This window comes from Podarcis vaucheri (genome assembly GCF_965113315.1).
Source record: "Podarcis vaucheri genome assembly, chromosome: 11".
Lineage (NCBI taxonomy): Eukaryota > Metazoa > Chordata > Lepidosauria > Squamata > Lacertidae > Podarcis > Podarcis vaucheri.
The window spans coordinates 7,691,630-7,717,825 of NC_138749.1; the positions used below are offsets into that span (position 1 = coordinate 7,691,630).

The 26,196-nt window shown below is 44.5% G+C and overlaps 1 protein-coding gene across 1 annotated transcript in view; it reads right to left on the reverse strand.

Annotated features, from left to right (window-relative positions):
- Window positions 1-3,316: 3,316 nt before the first annotated feature.
- The window catches only part of RIT2 (Ras like without CAAX 2), a 263,520-nt gene continuing 240,640 nt past the window's right edge, over window positions 3,317-26,196 (reverse strand). The window contains exon 5 of the mRNA XM_082242260.1: window positions 3,317-3,542. Coding sequence (XP_082098386.1) covers window positions 3,408-3,542 — 135 coding nt within the window. The 3' untranslated portion in view covers window positions 3,317-3,407. The remainder of the gene's footprint in view (window positions 3,543-26,196) is intronic.

Below are 26,196 nucleotides of genomic sequence, written 5' to 3' on the forward strand. Positions count from 1 at the left end.
CCCCACAATGCAGGAACTGCAGCAGTTAATGAATTGGAGAGTCCAAGATATGGCCCAGAAGAGGGAATAACAGTTGGATATTAATTTAGATTGAACATTTGACCACTTTGAAGAATTTTTGTATATACAACTGACAGGTGGACACCTGGAAGTTACTTTTATCTGTTTTAGACCTACAGTATTTTCCTTTCCCCCCTTACTTCCCTTTTTTCTCTTTATTCAATTACTGTTGTTGTTGTTGTTTAGTCGTTTAGTCATGTCCGACTCTTTGTGACCCCATGGACCAGAGCACGCCAGGCACTTCTGTCTTCCACTGCCTCCTGCAGTTTGGTCAAACTCATGCTAGTAGCTTCGAGAACACTGTCCAACCATCTCATCCTCTGTCATCCCCTTCTCCTTGTGCCCTCCATCTTCCCCAAAATCAGGGTCTTTTCCAGGGAGTCTTCTCTTCTCATGAGGTGGCCAAAGTCTTGGAGCCTCAGCTTCAGGATTTGTCCTTCCAGTGAACACTCAGGGCTGATTTCCTTAAGAATGGAGAGGTTTGATCTCCTTGCAGTCCATGGGACCCTCAAGAGTCTCCTCCAACACCATAATTCAAAAAATTATTTTTTTGAATTCAATTACTACTTTCTTAATATTCTCTCTCACTGTAGTTTGGTAAAAATTGCATGCAGATGAAGATGAAGATGACAGACAGGTAGTGAAAGCCCACATGTGAGAGGCAGGGAAGGGGAGCTCTACCAGGGTAAGAGATGGGGGGGGAGGCAAATGGCCCCAGGTGAGAGATGAGTGAGTACATCAGGCATCCCCAACCTGCGACCCTCCAGATGTTTTGGCCTACAACTCTCATGACCCCTAGCTAACAGGACCAGTGGTCAGGGATGATGGGACCTGTGGTGTGTGAAACACAGAGCAGTCAAATACAACATTCCTAGAGTGGACATGTTTAGATATGAAGAGGGATGTTTGTCCAGCCAGTAGATAAACTTGCTGTTTCCTCCTGTGCTGGGACAAACTTCCTCTACATGTGACCAGAGGTGGGCATGACTTTACCTGTGCAGGTAACAAAAGCACAGGACTAGCCACCACATCTCTCTCTTCTCTATTTTGCTTTCGTCAAAGAAGCATCAGCCTGAGAGGACAAATGAACTATCTTCTCATGGGATAGATTCCATTTTTGTATATATTTTGTAACTTAAGTCTGCCTTCTGGGATCCATTTGTGAACAGAATAAACTATTTTTATACTTTTATACAAGACGGTGTATTGTCTATTCTTTTTTAGGAGGGAATAAAGGGATGCTGGTGGCGTTGTGGGTTAAACCACAGAGCCTAGGACTTGCTGATCAGACGGTTGGCGGTTCAAATCCCTGCGATGTGGTGAGCTCCCGTTACTCGGTCCCTGCTCCTGCCAACCTAGCAGTTCTAAAGCATGATGTGCAAGTAGATAAATAGGTACCGCTCCGGCAGGAAGGTAAACGGCGTTTTCGTGTGCTGCTCTGGTTCACCAAAAGCAGCTTAGTCATGCTGGCCACATGACCCAGAAGCTGTACGCCAGCTCCCTCGGCCAATAAAGTGAGATGAGTGCCGCAACCCCAGAGCCGATCACGACTGGATCTAATGGTCAGGGGTCCCTTTACCTTTTAAAAGGGGAATTACCAGGAAACTTATTTTAGAGGCTTAAACAAGCCTGGCAACAAGTTATCCGCTGTGTAAGTTTAAAAGGGGAATGTTACTCTGCTAAATTATAGAACTTGTTAATGCAAGTTGGAAAGGATATAATTAAACAATATATCCTCTCCCGGCTCCCTGAACATTCCCACAGGAATTGTAGTCCAAGACACAGGAATTGTAGTCCAAGGCCGAAGGCTGGGGATGCTTGAAGTACATCCTTCTCTGTATGGGATAAAAGTTAGGATATATCTGTGAGAGAGGACTCTGTATTCATTTAGCTCTTTACTTTTCTTCTTTTTTCCTCTCTCCCTCTTTTTTTTCCTTCTTTTTTTTTTTTGTTTAGATTACCGTAATTTAGTTTGGTATTATTATTTTTTTAATGTAACATGAAAAGTTTTAATAAAACTTTATTTAAAAAAGGAATATGCCTGGGAAATGATATATAATGAACTGAAAAAGGTATTTAAATATACTTTCCCGAAGAAACCAGAGGCCTTCCTCCTAGGCATTGTTGGCCAATCGGTGTCAAAGAAGGACAGAATTTTCTTTATGTACGCTACAGCAGCAGCAAGAATTCTTATCGCAAAGCATTGGAAGACACAAGATCTACCCACCTTGGAAGAATGGCAGATGCAACTAATAGACTACATGGAGATGGCGGAAATGACTGGCAGAATCCGAGACCAGGGAGAGGAGTCGGTGGAAGAAGACTGGCGGAAATTTAAAATTTATTTGCAGAAACACTGTAAAATTTTTGAATGCTGATGACATTGAAATGAATTGAAGGGGCTCTAGCAACAAGGCAAAAAGTATGAGGGGATTAATAATCGATAAATTAATAGAATATGAATTTGCTGAACTAAATTTAAAAAAGGGATACAAAAATGGGAGACGTGAGGAAGTCAGGAAAATAAGTTAACTAAAGTGGAGATAAGAAAGATGGAATTTTTGTTTGTTTTTTATATGTGTTTTTTCTTTTTCTTTTTTGTGTTTAATGTCTGTATTTTTGTATTTTGTATTTTTGTATTCTTGTATTTTGTATCTGTTTTGTATTTGTTTTTTTTCTGTTTTTTCCAACTTTTCTATTGATAAAAGCTAATAAAATATTATTTAAAAAATAATAAAAAAGGAATATGCCACTAACTTGGTGCCACATCAGTGGTGTGGTTTTCACTGAGCTATCAAGGCAAGGGAATCCAGCCATCAATGGGGATGTGGTCTTTATGCTGGAGTCAATACCACTGCGTGAAATAGAGGTTTTAATTTAATTTAATTGAACTGGTTTAATTTGAATGAGAATGGAAACCAATGATGATTTTTAAAAACAACCACCTCTTGGGAAATGTGGCATCAACATGGCCCAAGACACAAACAGGATAAAATGGGACTTAGAAACAACAACAACACACTTATCCCCCTCCCACTTAGAAGAAACCTGCCCTCTCTTTTCTCTCCCTTTCTCTTCTTTTTAATATAACATTTCTCCCAAAGCATTATTCATTTTGATAGCCAGAAACAGCACAGCGCATAAATAGGAGAAAGCCATTCATTTGTGAAAAATGATACCGAGCGTGACTGAGAAGATAAATTCTTCATGTAAGGGTAAGGGTGTGGGGGGGGGAGAGAGAGAGAGAAGAAGAAGGAGGAGAAGAAAGTATGTTACAACTTTTCATGTCATGCATATCTTCTCGTTTTACATCGCCCTCAGCTACAGAGCAAGTATCTGTGCTTGAGTTAAGTGTTGGGCATAGACTGCAGATTTAAATATCTCTTGAAGTTGGCTTTAAAGGACTGGTCGTTCCAGTGGTTTCCCATCAAGGTTTTGAACAGGGCAGATGCTGGCCAATTCAAGGCAGTCAGATGTAGGAGCTGGTCATTTATGCATCACCACACACAGAGACACACACAAACACACAGAGACAAACAGACAGACAGACAGAGGCAGAATTGCATAACATATGCATCTACTAATTTGCAGATGGCAGGTAACCATGATTTAAATGCAGCCACAGAAATATAGCAGCATGGAATTGTAGAGTTGGAAGGGAAGCTGAGTGACATTTATACAACCCCCTGCAATGCAGGAATCTCAACCAAAGCATCCACGACAGATGGCCATCCAACCTCTGCTTTAAAAACCTCTGAGGAAAGAGAGTCCACAACCTCCTGAGGGAGAGTGCTCCACTGCCAAACATTTCTTACTGTCAGAAAGTTCTTCCTGATGTTTGAGTTTGAATCGCCTTTCTTGCAGCTTGACTCCATTGGTTTGGGTCCAGAACAGGAGAAAACAAGCCTCTTCCCTCTTCCATGTGATAGCCCTTTAGATATTTGCAGATGGCTACCATATCTCTTCTCAGTTTCCTCTTTTTCAGGCTAAACATACCCAACTCCCTTGACCATTCTTCATAAGGCTTGGTTTCCAGACCCTTGATCATCTTGGTTTCCCTCCTCTGCACACATATCAGTTTGTCCATATACTTCTTAAATTATGGCACCCAGGACTGGAGACATTATTCCAGGTGTGGTCTGACCAAGGCAGAACAGAGCAGTATTACAACTTCATCTTCATTCATTTATGTGGCTCTACTCTGAGGATCATAGGATCATACATGCATGTATGAACCAGACCTCAATGTGCCAGTAATTAAATAGATGCAATTTCAGATGTTTCAACCAACACACCACTCTCCCCAACATTGACTAAGACAAGCACATGTGCTCCTAACCTTAATTACATCCTCAGTTCCCACAAGGCAAATTCTGCAGAAGCTCGTTAATTTAAACAAGGAATGTTCGTATGAACTCCTGGAAAAAAAGAAAGAAAAGAAAAATGGCAGAAAACAGGTGCTTTAATGTAATTTAGGGAGGATTAGACTCTCCAATTCTTAAAATAATGGCATTTGTATTGGGCTGAGAAGGGAGGTGAAGGGGAGAGGAATGGATAAAAAAGTTGGAATCATTGCAGCCTTAAGTAGCGGAAGAGGGGACGTTGTTCAATTTATTCTCCTGGCCTTTTGTGTTTTTCATGATGGAACGTGAGTTGTTTGCCCACGACAGGGCTGCAAATGAAGGGACCGGCGTGTGATTCAGTGATAAACAAAAACATCAGACAGTAATCAGGGGAATGAGAAATAGAATTACAAGCTCGCATTATTGCCGTTCCACTGGATTTTAACTGCTAGCCATTTTATTCTGCATACTCTATCAAAAGAAATGTGCATTTGGCTTGCATTGCCGATGACACTTTCAAGGTCTTTGCCTTCATTAAATTTTTATACAATAGGGTTTCTTAAAAAAAAGAAAAGTATTTGGGTGGGGGGTGGGGGGGAGGGAAGTCAAGCTTCTCTGGTTCAACACAGCACATGGAAGAAGAAATGATTACATTGCAAGGCTGCTTAATAAAACAGAGGAAAACATGATGCCGACATTTTATTAGTAATCTCTGTTTTCATATGTATACATATTCCAGCCACACTTTTAAAGGTCTTCCTAGCAAACAACCTAGGCTGAATGAATAGATATAGATAATATAGGTATATGACAATGTTTGTAGATGGATGTGCATAAATGGATGACCAAAAAAAGACTGTTCAAGGTGAACTGGCAGACATGATTTCATTGCAAACCATCCTGAGCATTTTAATAGATATGGTGTAGAAGGGTTGAATGACTGAATGGCTATGGGATATACCAGGTATATGTGCTGGGCAGTCAAGGATGCATGCCAACTGAGCATCCCTCAGTGGAGGCACCACTGATGATGCCTCATCTGCTGATCATAGGCCCCACAATGATTGACAATGGGGAGGGTCAATTCTTGAATGAATAGGGCTCAAATTTATACTAGTGGTATGAAACAGGGTTCTGTTTTTCGGACTCATTCTCCAATCATTTTAGAATTTCAGTGGGTGAGGGGTTTGGGGCTTTCAACGTGGCCAAGAGTGGTTTGTGTGTGTTATCTGCAGCCTCCCTGCCTGCCCATATTTCCTGACTCAAAAAAAGACCCATTTACTTAGGGATGCGGGTGGCGCTGTGGGTTAATCCACAGAGCCTAGGACTTGCAGATCAGAAGGTCAGCGGTTCGAATCCCCGTGACGGGGTGATCTCCTGTTGTTCGGTCCCTGCTCCTGCCAACCTAGCAGTTTGAAAGCACATCAAAGTGCAAGTAGATAAATAGGTACCGCTCCAGCGGGAAGGTAAACGGCGTTTTCGTGCGCTGCTCTGGTTCGCCAGAAGCGGCTTAGTCATGCTGGCCACATGACCCGGAAGATGTACGCTGGCTCCCTCGGCCTATAGAGCGAGATGAGCGCCACAACCCCAGAGTCGGTCACGACTGGACCTAATGGTCAGGGGTCCCTTTACCTTTACCTTACTTAAAGGATATCTTTCTTGGGGCTTTGACCAAAGTTTGGGCACCCAGGAAGACAGTGCAGCCTACCCTCCAATATTTTTTGGGATGGAAATAGGGACACCCCCATTGCAGGAATCTTTAGCTCATTGTGGGGCTTGAACCCACAACCCTAAGATTAAGAGTCTCATGCTCTACCAATGGAGCTATCCCTCAGGGCAAACTCAACACAGCGCATCACTGAACTCTAGAACTTGCTCCCACAAGATTTAATAACTCCTTTTTTTTTACAAAATATTTATTAAAGGTTTTAAACAATACATCACCAAACACAAAAAACACCATCACCAACATAAAAAGAAAAAGTAAACAAAAAACAAAAAACATACAGCATAATTAGATTTCAATAAACCAAATTTCCATAGCTTTCCTTTCAGACTTCCTCACATCTCCCTTTCCTGCGTTCCCGTTTATAAAGTTATATTCAGCAGTACTTCACCTTCTTTCAAATCTTATTTTGTATTTTTCAAATATTATGTCTCCAATTTTAAACTTTGTTATCAAATATTTAGATATTTAAATTTGACATAATATTACTCAAAATTTCAACCTTGTTCTTATAGTTCGCTTATTCTCATACCTCTTTCCACTAAATTACTAATGCCAGATTATTTTCTATCCTGCATCATCTTAACATTCATACAATTTACAATGCTTTTGCAAGTAGTCCTTGAACTTTTTCCAATCCTCTTCCACTGTCTCTTCTCCCAGGTCCCGGATTCTGCCAGTCATTTCTGCCTATTCCATATAGTCTATCAGTTGCGTCTGCCATTCTTGCCACAAGATTTAATAACTCCCATAAATGTCGGTGACATTAAAATTGGACAAATTCATGGAGCATAAAGCTATCATTGGCTACTAGCCATGAAGGCCATGTTCTGAATCTGCTGCCAGAGCTTCTGAATACCAGTTGCTTGGAATCACAAATGGGCAGAATACTGTGGTACCCAGGTCCTGCTTGATGGCTTCCCACAGGCATCTGGTAGGCCACTGGTGGACCGGGACTAAATGGACCATTAGTCTGATCCAGCAAACTTTTCTTATATCTTCATGCATCCTGCCTACGAGAATTTCAGCAACTATTTTTCTTCCCCTTTGGTGATTTTTGAATTTTTGAATTTTCCTCTTTAACAGTTGGAAATTTATTTGTTTTTCAAGGCAGATGTGCTTTTCTCTTTTGGCACAGCACTAGTTTATGGTATTTGGAACCAACTTTAATTTCCAAAAGGTTTTACAGTGGTGCCCAGCAAGACGAATGCCTCGCAAGACGGAAAACCGGCTAGATGAAAGGGTTTTCCGTTTTGGAGGTGCTTCGCAAAACGACTCTCCTATGGGCTTGCTTCGCAAGACGAAAACGTCTTGCGAGTTCCTGCAGGGTTTTTTTCTTTTCCCCCCTTTTTCTAAGCCGCTAAACCGCTTATCAGCTGATCCGATAAGCTGATAAGCTGATAAGCTGATAAGCCGCTAAAAGCCGCTAAAAGCCGCTAATAGCGCTAATCCGCTAATCCGTCAATGGGCTTGCTTCGCAAGACGAAAAAACCGCTAGACGAAGAGAATCACAAAACGGATTCTTTTCGTCTTGCGAGGCACCACTGTATAGGCAGCTCCATAAGAAACAAGGATCCACCCCAATAAATATGGCCAATGGCCAGGGATGATGGGAGCTGTAGTCCAACCACCTTTGGAAAGCACCACATTGAATATCTCTGCCTGAAAGCATCCCAGTCTAGATATTATCAGGATAACGGGAAACTCAGCTCCAGTCTCTTCTCCCCACTCTACAAATTAACCGCCCCTTTGGGTAGGATTCATACTGGAGCCTGGAAATTTATGTGGGACATTCTCAACTGCTGTCTTCTTTTCCATCTGCTGACCAGTGGTTTGTTAATTTAGGAAAAGAGTGAGCTGCAAATGCAGCTTAGATATAACTGATCTTATAAACAAGCCCTGAAGGGAGAACCTGCCAATAAAATTATAGAAAATTCAGCCAGACGTGGGATTTATTACAGAGCAAGTTTGAATGATGTTTGTAACTCTAATATCTTATCAGAACACACTTTCCTGGCATTACCTTTGCCTATAAACAGGGCTCATATACCTGTGTGGTTTGTTCTCTGACAACCTTTTCCTAGCAAAGGGGTGGGTCACGACTGTCACACAACAGGATCAACCAACCTGTTTTGACAGCTCTTTAATCTAATGGGATACTGTGCATTTATCTTGCCTGATATGAACATGATGCGCCTTCCCTCCCTTGGGATTGCACATAATTCTAACTCTCCTGTCCCCAGTTTTCTAGACCTATGCACCAAACACTCCCACTGTGAAATTCTAGGATGATTGATACCTCCAAGTTTCTAACAGCCAATTGCTCTCTATTCCTAATAATGATGGCATATTATGATGAACTTTGTGGCGGTAAGAGCTGTTCAACAATGGAACGGACCTTGGGAAGTGGTGAACTATGCTTCCTTGGAGGTTTATAAACAGAGTTTGGATGGCCATCTGTCGGGGATTCTTTAGCTGTGATTCCTGCATTGCAGGATGTTGGACCAGATGACACTTGGGGTTCATTCCACTTCTATGAGTCTTTGGTTCTATGGTACCAGTGGGGAAAGGCTTCCTGTCCTTCTTTTGGGGCTTCTCTGAAGGCATCAGTGTAGTCACTGCAGGATGAACAATGCTGGACTAGGTGGATATTACCGTATTTTTCGTCCCATAGGACGCTCCGTCCCATAGGAAGCACCTAGTTTTTTGGGGGGGAATAAAGGGGGGAAAATCCCTTTATTTCCCCCCCAAAAGCAGGTCGGGGAAACCGAACCAGGTCGAGGAGCAGCGGGATGGCGGCGCTGCGCCTCCCTGCTGTCCCCCGAACTTGTGGGGCTGGCTGATGTCTGCCCGGCGTGAGGGGTGCTCTGCTTCAGGGTGCCCCACCCGCCGGGCGGCAGGCTGCTATCCGCAGCATGGGGAGCCCTGCGGGGAACTCCTGTAGGGCTCCCCATGCTGCAGATGTATGCTTGGTGCGAGGGGCGCTCTGCTTCAGGGTGCCCCGCACACCGGGTGGCAGGCTGCTATCCGCAGCGTGGGGAGCCCTGCGGGGAACTCCTGCAGGGCTGCCTAGGCTGCGGAGGTGTTCCCGAAGCGCCGAGCATTCTGCTTTCAGGGCGCCCAACGCTCTGGGAAGCAGGCTGCTATCCGCAACCTAGACAGCCCTGCGGGACCTCCCGCAGGGCTGCCTAGGCTGCAGGTGTGTTCCTGAAGTGCCGGGAGCTCTGCTTACAGCGCACCCGGCGCTCTGGGAAGCAGACTAGTATCTGCAGCCTAGACAGCCCTGCAGGAACTCCTGCAGGGCTGCCTAGGCTGCGGATGTCTTCCTGAAGCTTGGAGAGTGAGAGGGGTCGGTGCGCACCGACTCCTCTCGCTCTCCAAGCTTCAGCGAAAGCCTGCATTCACCCCATAGGACGCACCCAGATTTCCCTTTCATTTTTGGAGGGGAAAAAGTGCGTCCTATAGGGCGAAAAATACGGTAGTTTCCTCCAGCAGAGTCCTTGGTGTTTGGAACACAGGATGCTACCTCAGAGCAAGTCAGACCATTGGTCTATCCATCTCAGCATTCCGAGTGGCCTGGCAGGTCACATTTTATCTTGGTCATGGGGGTGGGGTCAGGTGCCACCATTGGGTAGTTGATCCTGCACCAAGAGGAATGCCCACAAGGCCCTGCTGCCATTGGTCAATTTCAGCAGCAGGGGATGATCCAGCCTGCCATATGCTGGTTCATGGGAGTGGCCCCAGGGCCCACCTACAATGCTGCCCATGCCAGAAAGCCAAACAGACCTATCTGAAGCCTTATGTGGAAAAACAGGGAAACGGCCTGTGGCGTTTGCCCTCCTAGGTGTGTGACATCATACTGGGTTCATAAGGAAAGGGTTAACTAATTGTAAAATGCCTAACCAATAGGAACCCAAGGGGAGGAGTTGTTAGAATTAGAGTGAGAGTTGTTAAGAAGCCAGTCTGGAGTTAGAGAAGAGAGGGAGAGGATAAGTCTGTGGTTTGGGTTAGTCTGATGTGAGAGAGGGAGAGAATCTGTTAAGAGGAGTCAGTCAAACAGTTGAGAGAATTAGTCAGAAGGTATTAGGAAGGTAAGGTAAAGGTAAAGGTACCCCTGCCCGAGCGGGCCAGTCTTGACAGACTCTGGGGTTTGTGCGCCCATCTCACATCTATTGGCCGGGGGCCAGCGCTGTCCGGGGACACTTCCGGGTCACGTGGCCAGCGTGACAACGCTGCTCTGGCGAGCCAGAGCCGCACACGGAACGCCGTTTACCTTCCCGCTGGTAAGCGGTACCTATTTATCTACTTGCCCCCGGGGGTGCTTTCGAACTGCTAGGTGGGCAGGCGCTGGGACCGAGCAGCGGGAGCGCACCCCGCCGCGGGGATTCGAACCGCCGACCTTTCGATCGGCAAGCCCTAGGCGTTGAGGCTTTAGCCCACAGCGCCACCCGCTGTGGAAGGTACAGGCTGGTAAAGAAACTAAAGTTAAGAAACTGACAAGAATTTTATCTGAGAAACCATAAACCTGTTAACGCTTATAAAATAAACTTGTTTATTTGGTTCAATTTTAATAACTGGCTGGACTCAGTGTGTACCCGAGAGTAACGGGTTGGTGGCAGTGGGGAAGCGAGCACAGTGGTGGCACAGGGATCAATAGACCGTCAAACGTCCGGGGACCCTGTGTGATCACCACAGGGCCAAAGCACAGTGGTGGAGCATATGCATGGCTATATGTGTGGACAAACGAAATGTCAGGGATTTGGACCTGGAAACTTTTGCTTATAAATCATGTGCTTGATTATTGCAGCTCCTTTGTTTCCTCTCTGCCAGCAAACCAGTGGCTAACAGGAAGAAGCAGCTAGGACTGTTTGCAAATATTGCAAATATTGTCTCACTCATTGGTTTGCTCCAGCTGTTATCTATGTCCATTGGTGGAAGGAAAGAGATTAGAAAGCCCCTTTAATTCTTTTCCATCTCCCCAGTTCTCCATCTCAGAGCAAAGCTGAATAGATTTCTTCCTATCCATTCCAGTGCCTCTATCTATAGTTCCCAAGTTGTCCCCTGTTTTCCAGCTTCTGACTTTTCTCTGTCAGCTGCCTTAGCTTCTGGAGAAAGCACAGAAGCATCTCCATCACTTTTGCACCAAGCTTGTCCCTATCCAATGCTGCTTGCTTATTGTGTCAGTGTCACAGATCCCAGCCAGAGCCTGGGGATGGGAGAAAATGGGATGTGCTTCACATTTAAAGATGAACCTATCCAATTTGCACTTTTCAAAACAATGCATGAACTGAAACACAGCCATCCTTTGAAAATTGTGCTTCTCCAAATTATACAATGCAGTTCTCCGGCCAAGTCATGTGGACAAAAAAGGATCTATGAAAGTGTGCATGTATTAATGAAAATAGCATACCAAAATGCATTGCATTTGGAAAACCTGCATAAAACCTGTGCATATTAGGAGAAATTTATATTGAAATGTTGATGAATTTTCAGGAGAACTTTAAAAATGAATGCACTGATGAGAAACTGTGCAGACCTGAATTTAAATTAGAAAAACACAAGAAACTGAAATTGATAGATCTGACCATCCATACACAACTAGCCCACCCACTCCTGCCTCTCTGTCTCAGCTTCTTTGCTGCTGCTGGGGCCCTGACCCCCAGACAATTAGCCAATTAACCTAATGTGATTTTGCAGTTTCCCAAATGTCTCTTACATTTAGCAGATCTTACCCAGTATCTGATCTTCACCACTAGTCCATTTCCCCCCATCCAGTTGCAGAAAGAGCTCCATTTCTGTATCAACTACAACCTTTCTTCCGTTCTAAGCCTCTCCTTCTAAATGCTTGCTAAATTTGTTGCCAGCATGCTGGCTCTCTTTGTCCATTTCAGAAATCAATTACCGTCAACGTGAAGAATTTCCCTCTAAAATCCCTAAGTGCCTGGCCTTTACTTGGTGTCAGTCCATGCCCTTTTCTCTTCCAGCGCATTAGACTTTCAAGTCTTCTATTGGACATATCTCCTCAACACATCCTAATTTTCCCTTATAAGAAAAGGGGGAGGCAAGCACTGAAACCCTCTCCCTATCGCCCACCTTGTTCATCCACCATGCATGAAATAACTTCTTCATCTCCTTCTCCTCCTTTGAGAATCTCTTGAAGCCCTACTTTGGCAAAAAGGCATTCCTGACTCAGCTCCATTCTAACTGCTCATCTCTCTCCTAGAATCATAGAATCATAGAATCCTAGAGTTGGAAGAGACCACAAGGGCCATCGAGTCCAACCCCCTGCCAAGCAGGAAACACCATCAGAGCACTCCTGACATATGGTTGTCAAGCCTCTGCTTAAAGACCTCCAAAGTAGGAGACTCCACCACACTCCTTGGCAGCAAATTCCACTGTCAAACAGCTCTTACTGTCAGGAAGTTCTTCCTAATGTTTAGGTGGAATCTTCTTTCTTATAGTTTGGATCCATTGCTCCGTGTCCGCTTCTCTGGAGCAGCAGAAAACAACCTTTCTCCCTCCTCTATGTGACATCCTTTTATATATTTGAACATGGCTATCATATCACCCCTTAACCTCCTCTTCTCCAGGCTAAACATGCCCAGCTCCCTTAGCCGTTCCTCATAAGGCATCGTTTCCAGGCCTTTGACCTAACCCAAGTCAGGCTTGAGAGTCTTGGGAAAGCATTTGAAAAATAACAAGGACAGCTTCAGGATGTCTCAGTAGGGGTGGGCAACCTTACTAGAAACTGAGGACCATGTTCTAATGGTGGAAAGTAATTGGCACTGCATACCAGTAGCAGGTCAAAAATAGTCACCCATTTCCTTTTCACTCTTGCTTTCTCTTTGTCCTATCATCTTCTCTCTCTTCCTCCCTCTCTCTCTTGACATGGTGGTTGAGTTATAATTTGAGCTGCAATCTCAGACATTTTGTTGGGGTTGGGTGGTTCTGGTTCCATACAAACCCCCACCAAGGCAACATTCGCACCATGCATTTAAAGCACTATGATATAACAGTCACTGCTTTCCCAAAAAATTCTAGGGGCTGCAGTTTGTGCAGGATGCTGAGAGTTGTTAGGAGCCCCTTATTTCCAGAGTTCCCCATGAAGAGGGATTGGCTATTAAATCACTCTGTGTAAAAGAGATTTGGTAGGGTTGTAACAGAAAGAGTGGCCTCTGTTCTCTGTGTCCTTGGCCACATTCATACCATGAATTTAAGGCACTGATATCACTGTTAAACCTCTCTGGGAATGGGAATAGGGGTCTCCTAACAACTCTGGTTAAACCACAGAGCCTAGGACTTGCCGATCAGAAGGTCAGCGGTTCGAATCCCCACGACGGGGTGAGCTCCCGTTGCTCGGTCCCTGCTCCTGCCAACTTAGCAGTTCGAAAGCACCTCAAAGTGCAAGTAGATAAATAGGTACCGCTCCTGCGGGAAGGTAAACGGTGTTTCTGTACGCTGCTCTGGTTCACCAGAAGCGGCTTAGTCATGCTGGCCACATGACCTGGAAGTTGTAAGCCAGTTCTCTCGGCCAATAAAGTGAGATAAGAGTCGCAACCCCAGAGTTGGCCACGCTGGACCTAATGGTCAGGGGTCCCTTTACCTTTAACAACTCTGCACTCTTAACAAACTATGTATCCCACAATCCTTTGGGTGAAGATGTGCCTGTTACAAGCGATATCCTAGTTCTTTAAATGTATGGTGTTAATATGGTTTTCCCAGTAGTGATGTACGGAAGTGAGAGTTGGACCATAAAGAAGGCTGATCGCCGAAGAATTGATGCTTTTGAATTATGGTGCTGGAGGAGACTCTTGAGAGTCCCATGGACTGCAAGAAGATCAAACCAATCCATTTTGAAGGAAATCAGCCCTGAGTGCTCACTGGAAGGACAGATCTTGAAGCTGAGGCTCCAATACTTTGGCAACCTCATGAGAAGAGAAGACTCCCTGAAAAAGACCCTGATGTTGAGAAAGATGGAAGGCACAAGGAGAAGGGGGTGACAGAGGATGAGATGGTTGGATAGTGTTCTTGAAGCTTCCAGCATGAGTTTGACCAAACTGCGGGAGGCAGTGGAAGACAGGAGTACCTGGTGTGCTCTGGTCCATGGGGTCACGAAGAGTCGGGCACGACTAAACAACTAAAAAACAACAACTGTGGCCAAGGACTCACACAGGGAAAGATGGCTGCTCTCAGGTAAGTCAGTGGTTTCTACTACAAGGCTACCTGCTCTGCTTGACTTGGTTGAGAAGCACCCTGCTTTAACTTAGAAATCTTCCCATGACCTCAAGAAGGACTGAGGCAGGGTTTCATCAGGGTTTCATCCACAAACATACGTGAATGGAGTGGGCAGCAGAGGACGGAGGCAGCCAATGTTCTCTGTGGCTTTGCCTGATTCTCAAGAAAAAGCAAAGCTCACACGGGAGAGAAAACCTGGCAATGTCTCCAAATGGATCAAATATTCCGAGCTTGATTCACACACTTGTCATTGATTTGACTGCGGACTATTAAGAAAGATGCAAAACTGGTGTAAGCTTCTTCTTTGATCCTTTTAAGGCTGTCTAGTAAAAAAAAAAGAGAGTTTCTTCTGCATGCAAGAATCCTACATAGAACAGATGGTGGTCCCATAAATAAATAATAAATTTCCTATCACCTTAGCGATTTTTCATCCCCAACATCTGTTGGTTGAGAGCATCTTTTTTTATTTATAAAAAGGGCCTTTTTTGTGGGTCTAAGAGACAATGAGCTCTTTTTTAAAAGAAGATCCTGGAAGGATGGATGTTACTCATGACTCCCATAGACAGGACCATATGTAGTCTGTGCTGCACAATAGATGAAGTTTCTTCTATCGTCCCCCCTCCTCCCACATCCCACCCATGTGAGCCAGATTCAGTGCCAAGAAAAGCTGAAATTGGTGATTGGTATACATTATGCAAATAAAGCACATTTGCATAATTTGTTTTTTTTGCGATTTATAGACTTTTGCATATTCTCTTCCAGTTTTGCGAATCGTGGGGAAGGGTTGATGAGCAGGTACAGAATTTGAAGCAAAACAGAGCAGGACTCTTGTCTGGTGCTGGGAACAGGAGGAGGAGGAAGTCGAGGGAGTGGGATGGATTTAGTTCTGCCAGGCAGGGTGCAAAACGGGTGGTGGAGGAACAACATGGAAACTTAAGGAGCAGGCCCATCTATTGATTATTATTTGATTATTTGTTGAATTTGTATGCTTCCCTTCCTCCGCAGATCTCAGGGCAGTTCACAGCATAAAAATACAAGACCCCCCTCAAATAATTAATAAAAACAAGAACAAAACAAACCAGGAACCCTGCTCCTGGCATCTCCTCCTGGAAACACATTTAAAAGGAATGGTAATCAGTCAAAGGCCTGGGATGAAGAGGAATGTTTTCACCTGGTGCCTAAAGGTGGGGAATGTGGGTGGCACTGTGGTCTAAACTACTGAGCCTCTTGGGCTTGCCGATCAGTAGGTTGGTGGTTCGATTCCCTGTGTCGGGGTGAGCTCCCGTTTCTCTGTCCCAGCTCCTGCCAACCTAGCAGTTCAAAAGCACACCAGTACAAGTAGATAAATAGGCACTGCTGCAGCGGGAAGGTAAACGGCATTTGGTTTCCGTCACTGTGTTCTGTTGCACCAGAAGTGGTTTAGTCCTGCTGGCCACATTACCTGGAAAGCTGTCTGTGGACAAACGCCGGCTCCCTCGGCCTGAAAAGCGAGATGGGCGCCGCAACCCCATAGTTACCTTTGACTGCACTTAACCGTCCAGGGGTCCTTTACCTTTTATCTTTTTACCATAGTGAAGGTGCCAGCTCAGCCACTCTGGGGAGAGCATTCCTCAAATGGGGAGCCACTTAGCATTGTCATGACTGACATGAGGCTTTAAGGTTTAGGCAGGGAACATACCCAAAGCAAACTGGAGATGCCATGGACTGAACCTGAGACCTTTACCACTGAACTACAGCCCTATCATCAAGCTATTATATCCCCCAACCCTACCTGGACACTCCAGGGACTGAACCTGGGAATGTTTTCCTGAAAAGCCCATGCATTCCACTCCACTTCAGCTACAGCTTCCATCCATGCATCTAAGGTAAGATGTGAATTGAGCTAGAAGTTTGGTGGGAGGGGTGTTGTATCTGTCTTTTGGTCCTTTAGTGTGCATCTCAGTGGCTGGCTAAACTCCTTCACATAATGAGATTGCCCTAAGCTTGAATTTCAGTCTCCCCCGAGAGTGCTCAATATGGGAAGGATGGGGAGAATTTGATTTAGTTTGCATAGTTAAGCTGTGGAACTCGCTACCACAACTGGCATTGATGACCCCAAACTTGGATGGCTTTAAACAAGGATTGGAGAAATTCATGGGGGTACATGGTTATTGATGACTCCTAGCCATAACAGCTGTGCTTTGTCCCCATGGTTGGAGGCAGTAGCGCTTTTGAATACCAGCTGCTGGAAACCACAGGAGAGGAGAAGGCTTTTGTGCTTGGGTCCCACTTGCAGGTTTCAAGGGCACCAACTTGGGTCTTAGCTTATGGGTGCCCAATGGCGCCCATGACATAATGTGACATCATGAAGAAACCGCAAGTCATGTCAGAGCCGCCAGAAGCTTGGCTCTGCCCTCGCTGGTCCTGGAAGGATCCTTTAAAAAAGTCCCATATGCTCAGAGACTGAGGCAGCCACGAAGTGAAGGGCTGTCCAGACAGAAAAGGTTTAACAAGGCAACATAGCCAGGAGTGGCGGCAACTTACGCACGAGCAACCCCTATATTCATTACACTTATCTTAAAGTTTTCAGTGTCTATATGCTTATCACATTTATAATTTTTAAATTTATTGTTGTACATTGTTTTAAATGTTTGTTTTCCTTCTGGGATTGTACCCCCAGTGTGTCTTATACGCTGGTCTCTGACTGTAATAAATTATCTATCTATCATCTATCTATCTATCGATCGATCTATCGATCTATCGATCTATCGATCTATCGATCTATCGATCTATCATCTATCATCTATCTATCTATCAATCATCTATCTATCTATCATCTATCTATCTATCTATCTATCTATCTATCATCTATCTATATCTATCTATCATCTATCATGTCAGAGCCATGTGGTGTGGTGCTGAGTCCCCACAAAAAATTGTGAAGGCCCAGGCAACCAGGACCCCATAGAGTTGACACCAGTGCAGGTTCCCCAGAGGCATCTAGCTGGCTACTGTGAGCACAGGATGTTCTTAAGTTGGGGGGGGGGTGAGAAATTGGGGGGGAGACCCAAAATTGATCGATTTGCACATTTGTTTGGCCATTGTGAGAATCATAAGCTGGACTCATTGGACGTTTGGTTTGATCCAGCAAGGCTCCTCTTAAGAACCTGCATATGCCCATCCAAGATCCATCCAACACAGTATGTTCTTGCAAGACCTCAAAGGTAATTATGGAAATTACAAAGCTGAAGCGCTAACCAGGGTTCCCTGATAAATAAGTTTTCGCCTAAAAAAAAAAAAAAGGCATTTGAACAAATGGGGGCTCTCCAGTAGCATAATAGCAATGGCACAATCGATAAATTGCCAACAGTGTATGGCCTCGTAAAGCCCAAATTCAAAGTCATGAATTATAATCATCATTAGGGGAAATGACAAAAAGCATGAATCACGGCCCGCTCTGCCGCAGCGCACAGTGGTAAGTCTAAGGAGATGAAACTTCGTACTAATTACCGAAATGAAAAGATCTCCTGTAATAAATGCACCACAACATTTTATAAGCATGTATATATAAAAATATATTTCCAGAGCTGTAATCCCTACTAAGTGAAGGCATAAATTTAACTCTGAAGTGTTTCCAAGTTTTTGCAACTTTGCTCGGTGGAAGTTTACAAAAGTGGAATCTGAACCAATGGCGAAAGCCATGTTGCCAGATCATCATCCTGTGTCTGTGCGACACACGAGAGAGAGAGAGAGAGAGAGAGGGGGGGAGGGAGGGAGGGAGGGAGGGAGGGAGAGAGAGAGAGAGAGAGAGAGAGAGAGAGAGAGAGAGAGAGAGAGAGAGAGAGATTAACCATACAAACAGCTTGGGCAGTGTTTGGAGCAGGAACATTTAAGACAGGGGTGGGCAGACTTAATACTGGTCCTGGCAGACACAATATCTACTTTATTACTGGATCCCTGAGATCCAAAACCAGATCCAAAATAGTTGACCAGATGGACAGATGTTCACTAAAAAATAATAGTTCATTTTCCTGTCCTGAATCTTTCAATGCCTCTCATTGGATTTCCATGAGTTCTAGGACTACTGTCAGGCTTTAGGGAAATGGCTTCCTCCCCCCATGGCAGTAGATAAGCAGAACAAAGGGAAAGGAGTCTGCTTACCAGTTAGAAAGTTTAATAATCACAGCGAGAGAACAAAGAACACATCTCCTAGAAATGGTGCTGCTCCCAATTAAGGGACACGCCCCACTCTGTTCCTATTAATCTACATCACTCCTATGTCTTGTAATCTTGTAATCCCTCTGCGCTGGGATGTGGGTGGCACTGTGGTCTAAGCCACTGAGCCTCTTGGGCTTACTGATCAGAAGGTTGGTGGTTCAAATCCCCACGACAGGGTGAGCTCCCGTTGCTTGGTCCCTGCTCCTGCCAACCTAGCATTCAAAAGCACGTCAAAGTGCAAGATGAATAGGTAGTGCTCCAGCAGGAAGGTAAACGGTGCTTCCGTTCACTGCTCTGGTTTGCCAGAAGCAGCTTAATCATGCTGGCCCCATGACCCAGAAGCTGTCTGTGAACAAACGCCAGCTTCCTCGGCCAGTAAGTGAGATGAGTGCCGCAACCACAGAGTCGTTCGCGACTGAACGTAATGGTCAGGGGACCCTTTGCCTTTACCTTACCCTCTGTGCTTTTTGTTCTGACACTTTCTGAGCTCTCTGGGACTTTGGGGAAGTGGAGTGAATACTTTCCAGAGACTGTGAATCTGTTAACTCTCTCTCTTCTAGTGTTTCTTCTCCTAGCTGTTCCCCATCCAGTATTTCCCAGCTACTGCTTTCTGAACTATGCCCCTCTGCAAACCACTGTTCCAAATCTATACTGTCCTCCTGCTCCTGGGAAGATTCAGGATCAGGGGTAGGGGTGGCTCCCACCATTCTTCCTCAGTGCAGCCCTCTTCAGCACAGTTCCTGACAGCTACCAGAGGAGGATTTAGGGCAGTGTAACTGGTTCCATTCAGCACTGGCTGCTGAGACTAGGAACCGTCACTGCTATGACGTTGGGACTTGAGCAGAACGGAAGGCGAGATGCAGAGAGCGGGGAGCACCAATTTTTGGGCTAACACAGCGCACCACTGGAATTTGAAAGACCAAAGTCCCCCCTTGGTGCTACTTGATTCAGCTGTTGAGAGGGTGGATGAATGGATGGTTCATGACAGACTTCCTCCAAGCCTGATACACATATACAGCAAACTCAGTGTCCCAAGTACAGTGGAACCTCTGGTTGCGAACGGGATCTGTTCCCGAGGTCCGTTTGCAACATGAAAAGAGTGCAACCCGCAGCAGTGCATCGCACACGGGCAGGTTGCAATTCCCCGCCTCTGTGCATGCGCATGATGTCATTTTGCACTTCTGCGCATGTTCAAGTGGTGAAACCCAGAAGTAACCCTTTCCTGTACTTCCGGGTCACCGTGGGACGTAACCTGAAAGAACGTAACATGAAGCGGACGTAACATGAGGTATGACTGTACTTGCCTGGGTTGCCTGGCCTTAAATCACAGTTCTGCTTTCTGGTCATACAGGACCAACAACATTTATCTGCTGTGCCTCAGGTCCCTTCCTGTTACAATTAAGAAGAGACAGATTTGGGGAAATTGTGGTGGGAAAAAAAGAAAATGTGCTTCAACAATATATGTCTGGCTAATGTCTGGATCCCAAGAGTGCTGAGCAATGTGATGGAGGCCAGACTGCAATTTCATTGTGGTACATAGAATAGAAATTATTATGGGTGCCACATAATATTTCTTCTGCATTTGCAAAAAAAATCAACCTTTTAGTGTGGAAGCACCTACACTTTTGAACTCACTGCCTATTGATATCAGGCAGGCCCCTTCCCTGTATTTTTCCTGATGCCTGCTTAAAACATTTTTGTTTAGGCAAGCCTACCCAGACGCGGGTGGCGCTGTGGGTTAAACCACAGAGCTTAGAATTTGCTGATCAGCAGGTCGGTGGTTCGAATCCCCACGACGGGGTGAGCTCCCGTTGCTCGGTCCCAGCTCCTGCCAACCTAGCAGTTCGAAAGCACATCAAAGTGCAAGTAGATAAATACCTCCAGCAGGAAGGTAAACAGCGTTTCCATGTGCAGCTCTGGTTTGCCAGAAGCGGCTTAGCCATGCTGGCCACATGACTCAGAAGCTGTCTGCGAACAAACACTGGCTCCCTTGGCCAATAAAGCGAGATGAGCGCCGCAACCCCAGAGTCAGCCACGACTGGACCTAATGGTCAGGGGTCCCTTTACCTTTACTCAGATATGTAGAGTGTCGACACGTGTTGTCGCCTGCTCTTAATGTTTCCCTGATTTAAATTTTCACCGAACATTTTAGACAGTTGCATTTATCTGTTTCCGCTGATCATTTTTTTGTTTTATTCTTTTTTGTAAACTGTTCTGAGGTTGTTGTTGTTTTGGTGGTGTATATGCTTTATGAAATAAGCAGATAAATGCACACGTCAGTAGTGGTTCACCACAACTGTGTTTCTGATATTTAACATCTAACCACCAAGTAAATGGGACTGGGAATCTGGGAAGGAGAAAAATATTGGCTCTCATATTGATTTATGGGAATGTCTATCTAAGCCACCAAAGAGTTTATGAAAGAGCCCTCCAGACCTTTTGTAGCGGAGTCATCACTAATTAACACTTTGGGGACCTGATTGTGATCCAGAGATGTCCATTCCACTGAGCAAGATATAGTGAGGTTCTCAGCCAGGATCTTAAGGTCAAGGCGCTTCCCTGAATTCCACGTACACAATGCATCCCAACAGCTGTCTTGAAGAGAGGGGGAGGGGAGGCCTAGCAACCTCTGCAGAGCAGGAATTAAATCATGATTAAACATTGCAGGGCAGAATGTACAGAAATAGCAGCTTGGTGGGTGAGAGATATGAAGCAGGAGAGAAGTCACACCTTTAGTTATCTTGCATGTGGCTGAGCATGAGTTGAGGGATGTGTAATAATAATAAAAACTAAAATTATAATAATTTTTTTTTCAAATACTGTATCCAAACCTCTTTTAATATTTCTGCCAGCATGCATGATGACATTGCATGTTCAACACACATACATGAAAAAAATAGATTTATGATTTGTGCAACACATAAGCACCTCATCTAATAATTCTTCATAGGAATAAAATCCACAATAGATTTTTATTGTGTTTTTATTTAAAGAACAAGAATTAAATCATGCTTGGGCTTGATTAAACATTGCAGGGCAGAATGTACAGACATAGCTAACTGGCGGATGGGAGCTCTGAGGCAGAGGCAAAATAACTCTTTTCGGTATTTTGCATGTGACTGAGCATTAGTTTAGGGATGTGTGATGATGATGATGATGATGATAGTAATAATAAGTTTTAAAAATCCAAACCACCCTTAATATTTGTGCCTATATGCATGATGGCATTGCATGCTCAATACATATGCAAAAATAGATTTATGATTTGTGCAATGCATAAGCACCTCACATGGTGATTATTAATAGTAATAAAATCCACAATAGATTTTAACTGTATAACACACACACCCCTCAAAAGCACTAGCATCTTTCTGACCTGTCAAATATTGATTTCCATCATTGTTGGGGATTACATGCACACAATTGTCTCAATTATGCACCAGCTTCTGCACAGTGCCATATTTTTTTTTCTTTGCAGAACCAACAGTAATGCCCCAAATATTACTGGGTTCTCAGGACACCAAGGGCTCATCCATCATCATCATAATTATTTTATTATTTATACCCCATCCATCTGACTGGGTTGCCCCAGCCACTCTGGTCAACTTCCAATATATATAAAAAATAATATAATGTTGCACATAAATAGGCTATCCTATACAGCTATGGTTTTCCCAGTAGTGATGTATGCAAGTGAGAGCTGGACCATAAAAAAGGCTGATCGCCGAAGAACTGATGCTTTTGAATTCTGGTGCTGGAGGAGACTCTTGAGAGTTGCATGGACTGCAAGAAGATCAAACCTATCCATTCTGAAGGAAATCAGCCCTGAGTGCTCACTGGAAGGACAGATCCTGAAGCTGAGGCTCCAGTACTTTGGCCACCTCATGAGAAGAGAAGACTCCCTGGAAAAGACCCTGATGTTGGGAAAGATGGAGGGCACAAGGAGAAGGGGACGACAGAGGACGAGATGGTTGGACAGTGTTCTCGAAGCTACCAGCATGAGTTTGACCAAACTGTGGGACGAAGGGGAAATCAGGAGTGCCTGGCGTGGTTTGGTCCATGGGGTCATGAAGAGTCGGACACGACTAAACAACTAAACAACAACAACAACAACAACAACAACAACAAATACAGTGGTACCTTGGGTTCAGAATTTAATTCATTCCAGAGGTCCATTCTTAACCTGAAACTGTTCTTAATCTAAGGTACCACTTTAGCTAACGGGGCCTCCCACTGCCACTGCATCATTTCTGTTCTCATCCTGAAGTAAAGTTTTTAACCCGAGGTACTATTTCTGGGTTAGCGGAATCTGTAACCTGAAGCATCTGTAGCCCAAGGTACCACTGTAGAGGGCTGCCTTCAGATGTATTCTAAAGGTTACATAGTTATTCATCTCCTTGACATCTGATGGGACAATGTTCAACAGGGTGGGCACCACTACCAAGAAGGCCCTCTACTCGGTTCCCTGTAACCTTACTTCTCACAGTGAGGGAACTGACAGAAGGCCCTTGGAGGTGGACCTCAGTGTCCAGGCTAAATGATGGGGGTGGAGATGCTCCTTTAAGTATACAGGGCCAAAGCCATTTAGGGCTCTAAAGGTCAGCACCAACACTGTGCTCAGAAACCTTCTGGGAGTCAGTGTTGGTTATATGGTCCTGGATGTCTCTCCCAGTCACTACCTGCTTGTTCTGTGCCTAGAAAGCATGGGTCCAAGTGGTTTTCCTTTTGTCCTGTACTCTCTAGGTATGGTACAAGAGGTTTTGCCTTTGCCTTGCCTCTTCCCCCCAGAAAACAAATGCTTTAGCACTAAATGGGAACAAAAAGCAATTCACAGAAAACTTGGTTGCCATTTCTTCCCATTCAGCACCAAACCATGGGTTTTCCTGGGGGGAAGTGGAGGGGCAAATAAGAAGTTGTTGATATTTACAACACTGGGGAATAATGCCAGTGTCAGGGAAATAGCCTATGTAGATTGATAAAATGAAGAAGCCAACCCAGAAACTAACCAGATCTGAAAGCATTAATGTAGGCGGGGTGGAAGAAGGCTTTGCCTGTGTCCCCACCCCTAACTTCAATTGATTGATTGAGTTAAAAACTAATCACCCTACAGGAAAAACAATGGACTGGAGCATTTGATGCTAGCCGTCCCAGAAACACCCTTTCCCTTTCAATGGAATAATCTGTTAGTTTTACGCCAAGAATTTAATAAACATGTTGAATTGGAAGCTCAGAAGAGAGATAAATATATAACTTTTCGTGTGAAACATATGGTTGATTCAGGCATAATTGCAGCAAAAATATTATTTCTTGGTACATTTCATATATCAAATCAAGGATTCAAATCAGCTCTAGTCTTCGCAACCAAACATGTGCCCTGTGATAAGAATATAAAACTGAAGGAGTGTGTCAGTTACCATTAAAATTAAAATTAGGTCCTTCCTTTCTGATGATCTGGATTGAATTGTTAAGTAGCACCGACCCCAGATCTGCATGGAAGGAAACAGCATCAGAGGAAGGGAAAGTCTTGGTTGGGTTGTTTTTATACCCAGCAATCAAAGGGAGCAAGATATCTGCATCTCAACATGGTGGCTATTGAAGATCCAGTGGCCTTGAATTTAAATTGGACTCCTTCCTGGCATTCAGCATTTGATCAGGTTTATATATGCTGATCTTCACTTTCAAGAAACTGAAGAGCTTTTATTTTCTCTTCTTTGGAGTGCCCTTACTTGCAAACTAGGGGCTGTCCCTTTGCTTGTTTCACTTGCTAAACCAACTCTTCCCATGTTAACCCCCTTGGCTTCCCTCTTCCCACCTCACACAGCTAACTACCGTATTTTTCGCTCTATAACACGCACCCGACCATAACACGCACGTAGTTTTTAGAGGAGGAAAATCCGTAGGCATGCCACCCGTAGGCATTCCCTCCATAACACGCACAGACATTTCCCCTTACTTTTTAGGAGGAAAAAAGTGAGTGTTATGGTGCAAAAAATACGGTAAGCTCCCCTTTCACTTCCTCAACTCCATTTATGAATCCACTTCTCTCTTCTGTTTTGCAGCCCTGTTCCAAGGCTGAGACTGGAGCCCACTGCCCCCTCCCTTCCCCACAGCCAATGCAATTTCAGATGTTAGTTTTGCTAATATATGCATTTTAATGCACTGTTATCCATAATAGATATATTTTTGTTCACATTCTTTGGTTAGAGAGCTTTATTGCAAAATTTGGCGCAGTGCAGATTTCAAAGGATAGCTGTGCTTTGATTTGCATTTGTTTCAGGACATGTGAATAGGAACTGAACTGAATTTCTCCCCTTCCCCTGGAAGGAGGTTGTAGTTTGAAAGCAAATTTAACAAAGTTAAAGAAGAGGACCCAAAATTTAAAAAAAAGGTCAGAATGCACACATACAAAATTCAAGAAAATGTGTTGCACTTGGGTCCTCCTTGTCTGCTTCCCATAAAACATAAGAACATAAGAAAAGCCTGTGGGGTTATGACAGTGGACTACCCAGTCTAGCATCCTGTTTGCATAGTGGCCAACCAGATGACTATGGAAAGTCCATAGGCAGGATCTGAGAACAGTGAAGTGTAGGTGGGTTCCCATGAGGCAAGACACAGTGACAACAGCAAGAATCTTTTTTGAATTAACAGAACTGAACAACAGGGACAAAGCAATTGCTTATATACATTTCTGAAGGCCTGGGCCACTCCCACTCCCAACGTGATTGGCTGTCTAAACTTCCAAACTGCAAATCATAACTCAGAATTTAAGGGCCAATGGCAGAAGCCCAAATCCTGAATGTTCTGTGATTGGACATCATGTATCGAATCTGAACACAGGGGCTCAGAATGCTTAGTCCAGACTCAAGCTCAGGCAAACACAGACCTCTGAATACCTAACAAACAGTACTCTCCACTTTTGTGGTTCTTAGCAACTGGTATTCAGAGCTGAGGAAGGCCTTTGACCTCATCAGACAAAAAGGGCTGTCCACACTGCTCAACAAGATAGGATGGCCACTTCAGCTTCACAAGATGATCATGACCTTCCATGAGAACATGGGCAACACCATCCAGTATGACATCTCATCCTCGGATGCCTTCCCTATCAGAAATAGCGCAAAACAGGCACTCATGCCAACTCTCTTTGGCATAGCTTTCTCCCTGTTGTTCTCATATACCTCCACCTCAACTGTGTATTTTCATTGGAGTGATGGGGGTCTGTTCAACCCTAAAATCTCTAGCCACAAGTGTGGTGGGTCCTTATCTGAGAGATGTTGTTCACTGATGATGCATCCTTGAGAGTGCCTCTTACAGTGGAGACCATCAAGGTTAGTAGCCCATAGGCAACTGGGTGCTGACTGTGAGGCCACCAGGTTGTGCTGGATGGGCCTTTGAACTGAGCCAGCAGGGTCCTTCTTATATTCTGAAATATTTAGCCTGTGTACTTATTCGCAGGACGCTATTTCTGTCCCCCACTTTCCCCCCTCATGCCTTGCCAACACAGGCAAAGAGAACACATGCATGGTCTATTTTTACGAGTCCACCTTGGCCATCCCTTAATAAATTATGCATTTTCAAAATGTTTTGCAATCTCTTCCCTTATTAATAATTCCCACGCACTTCCTATTGCTGAAGTCA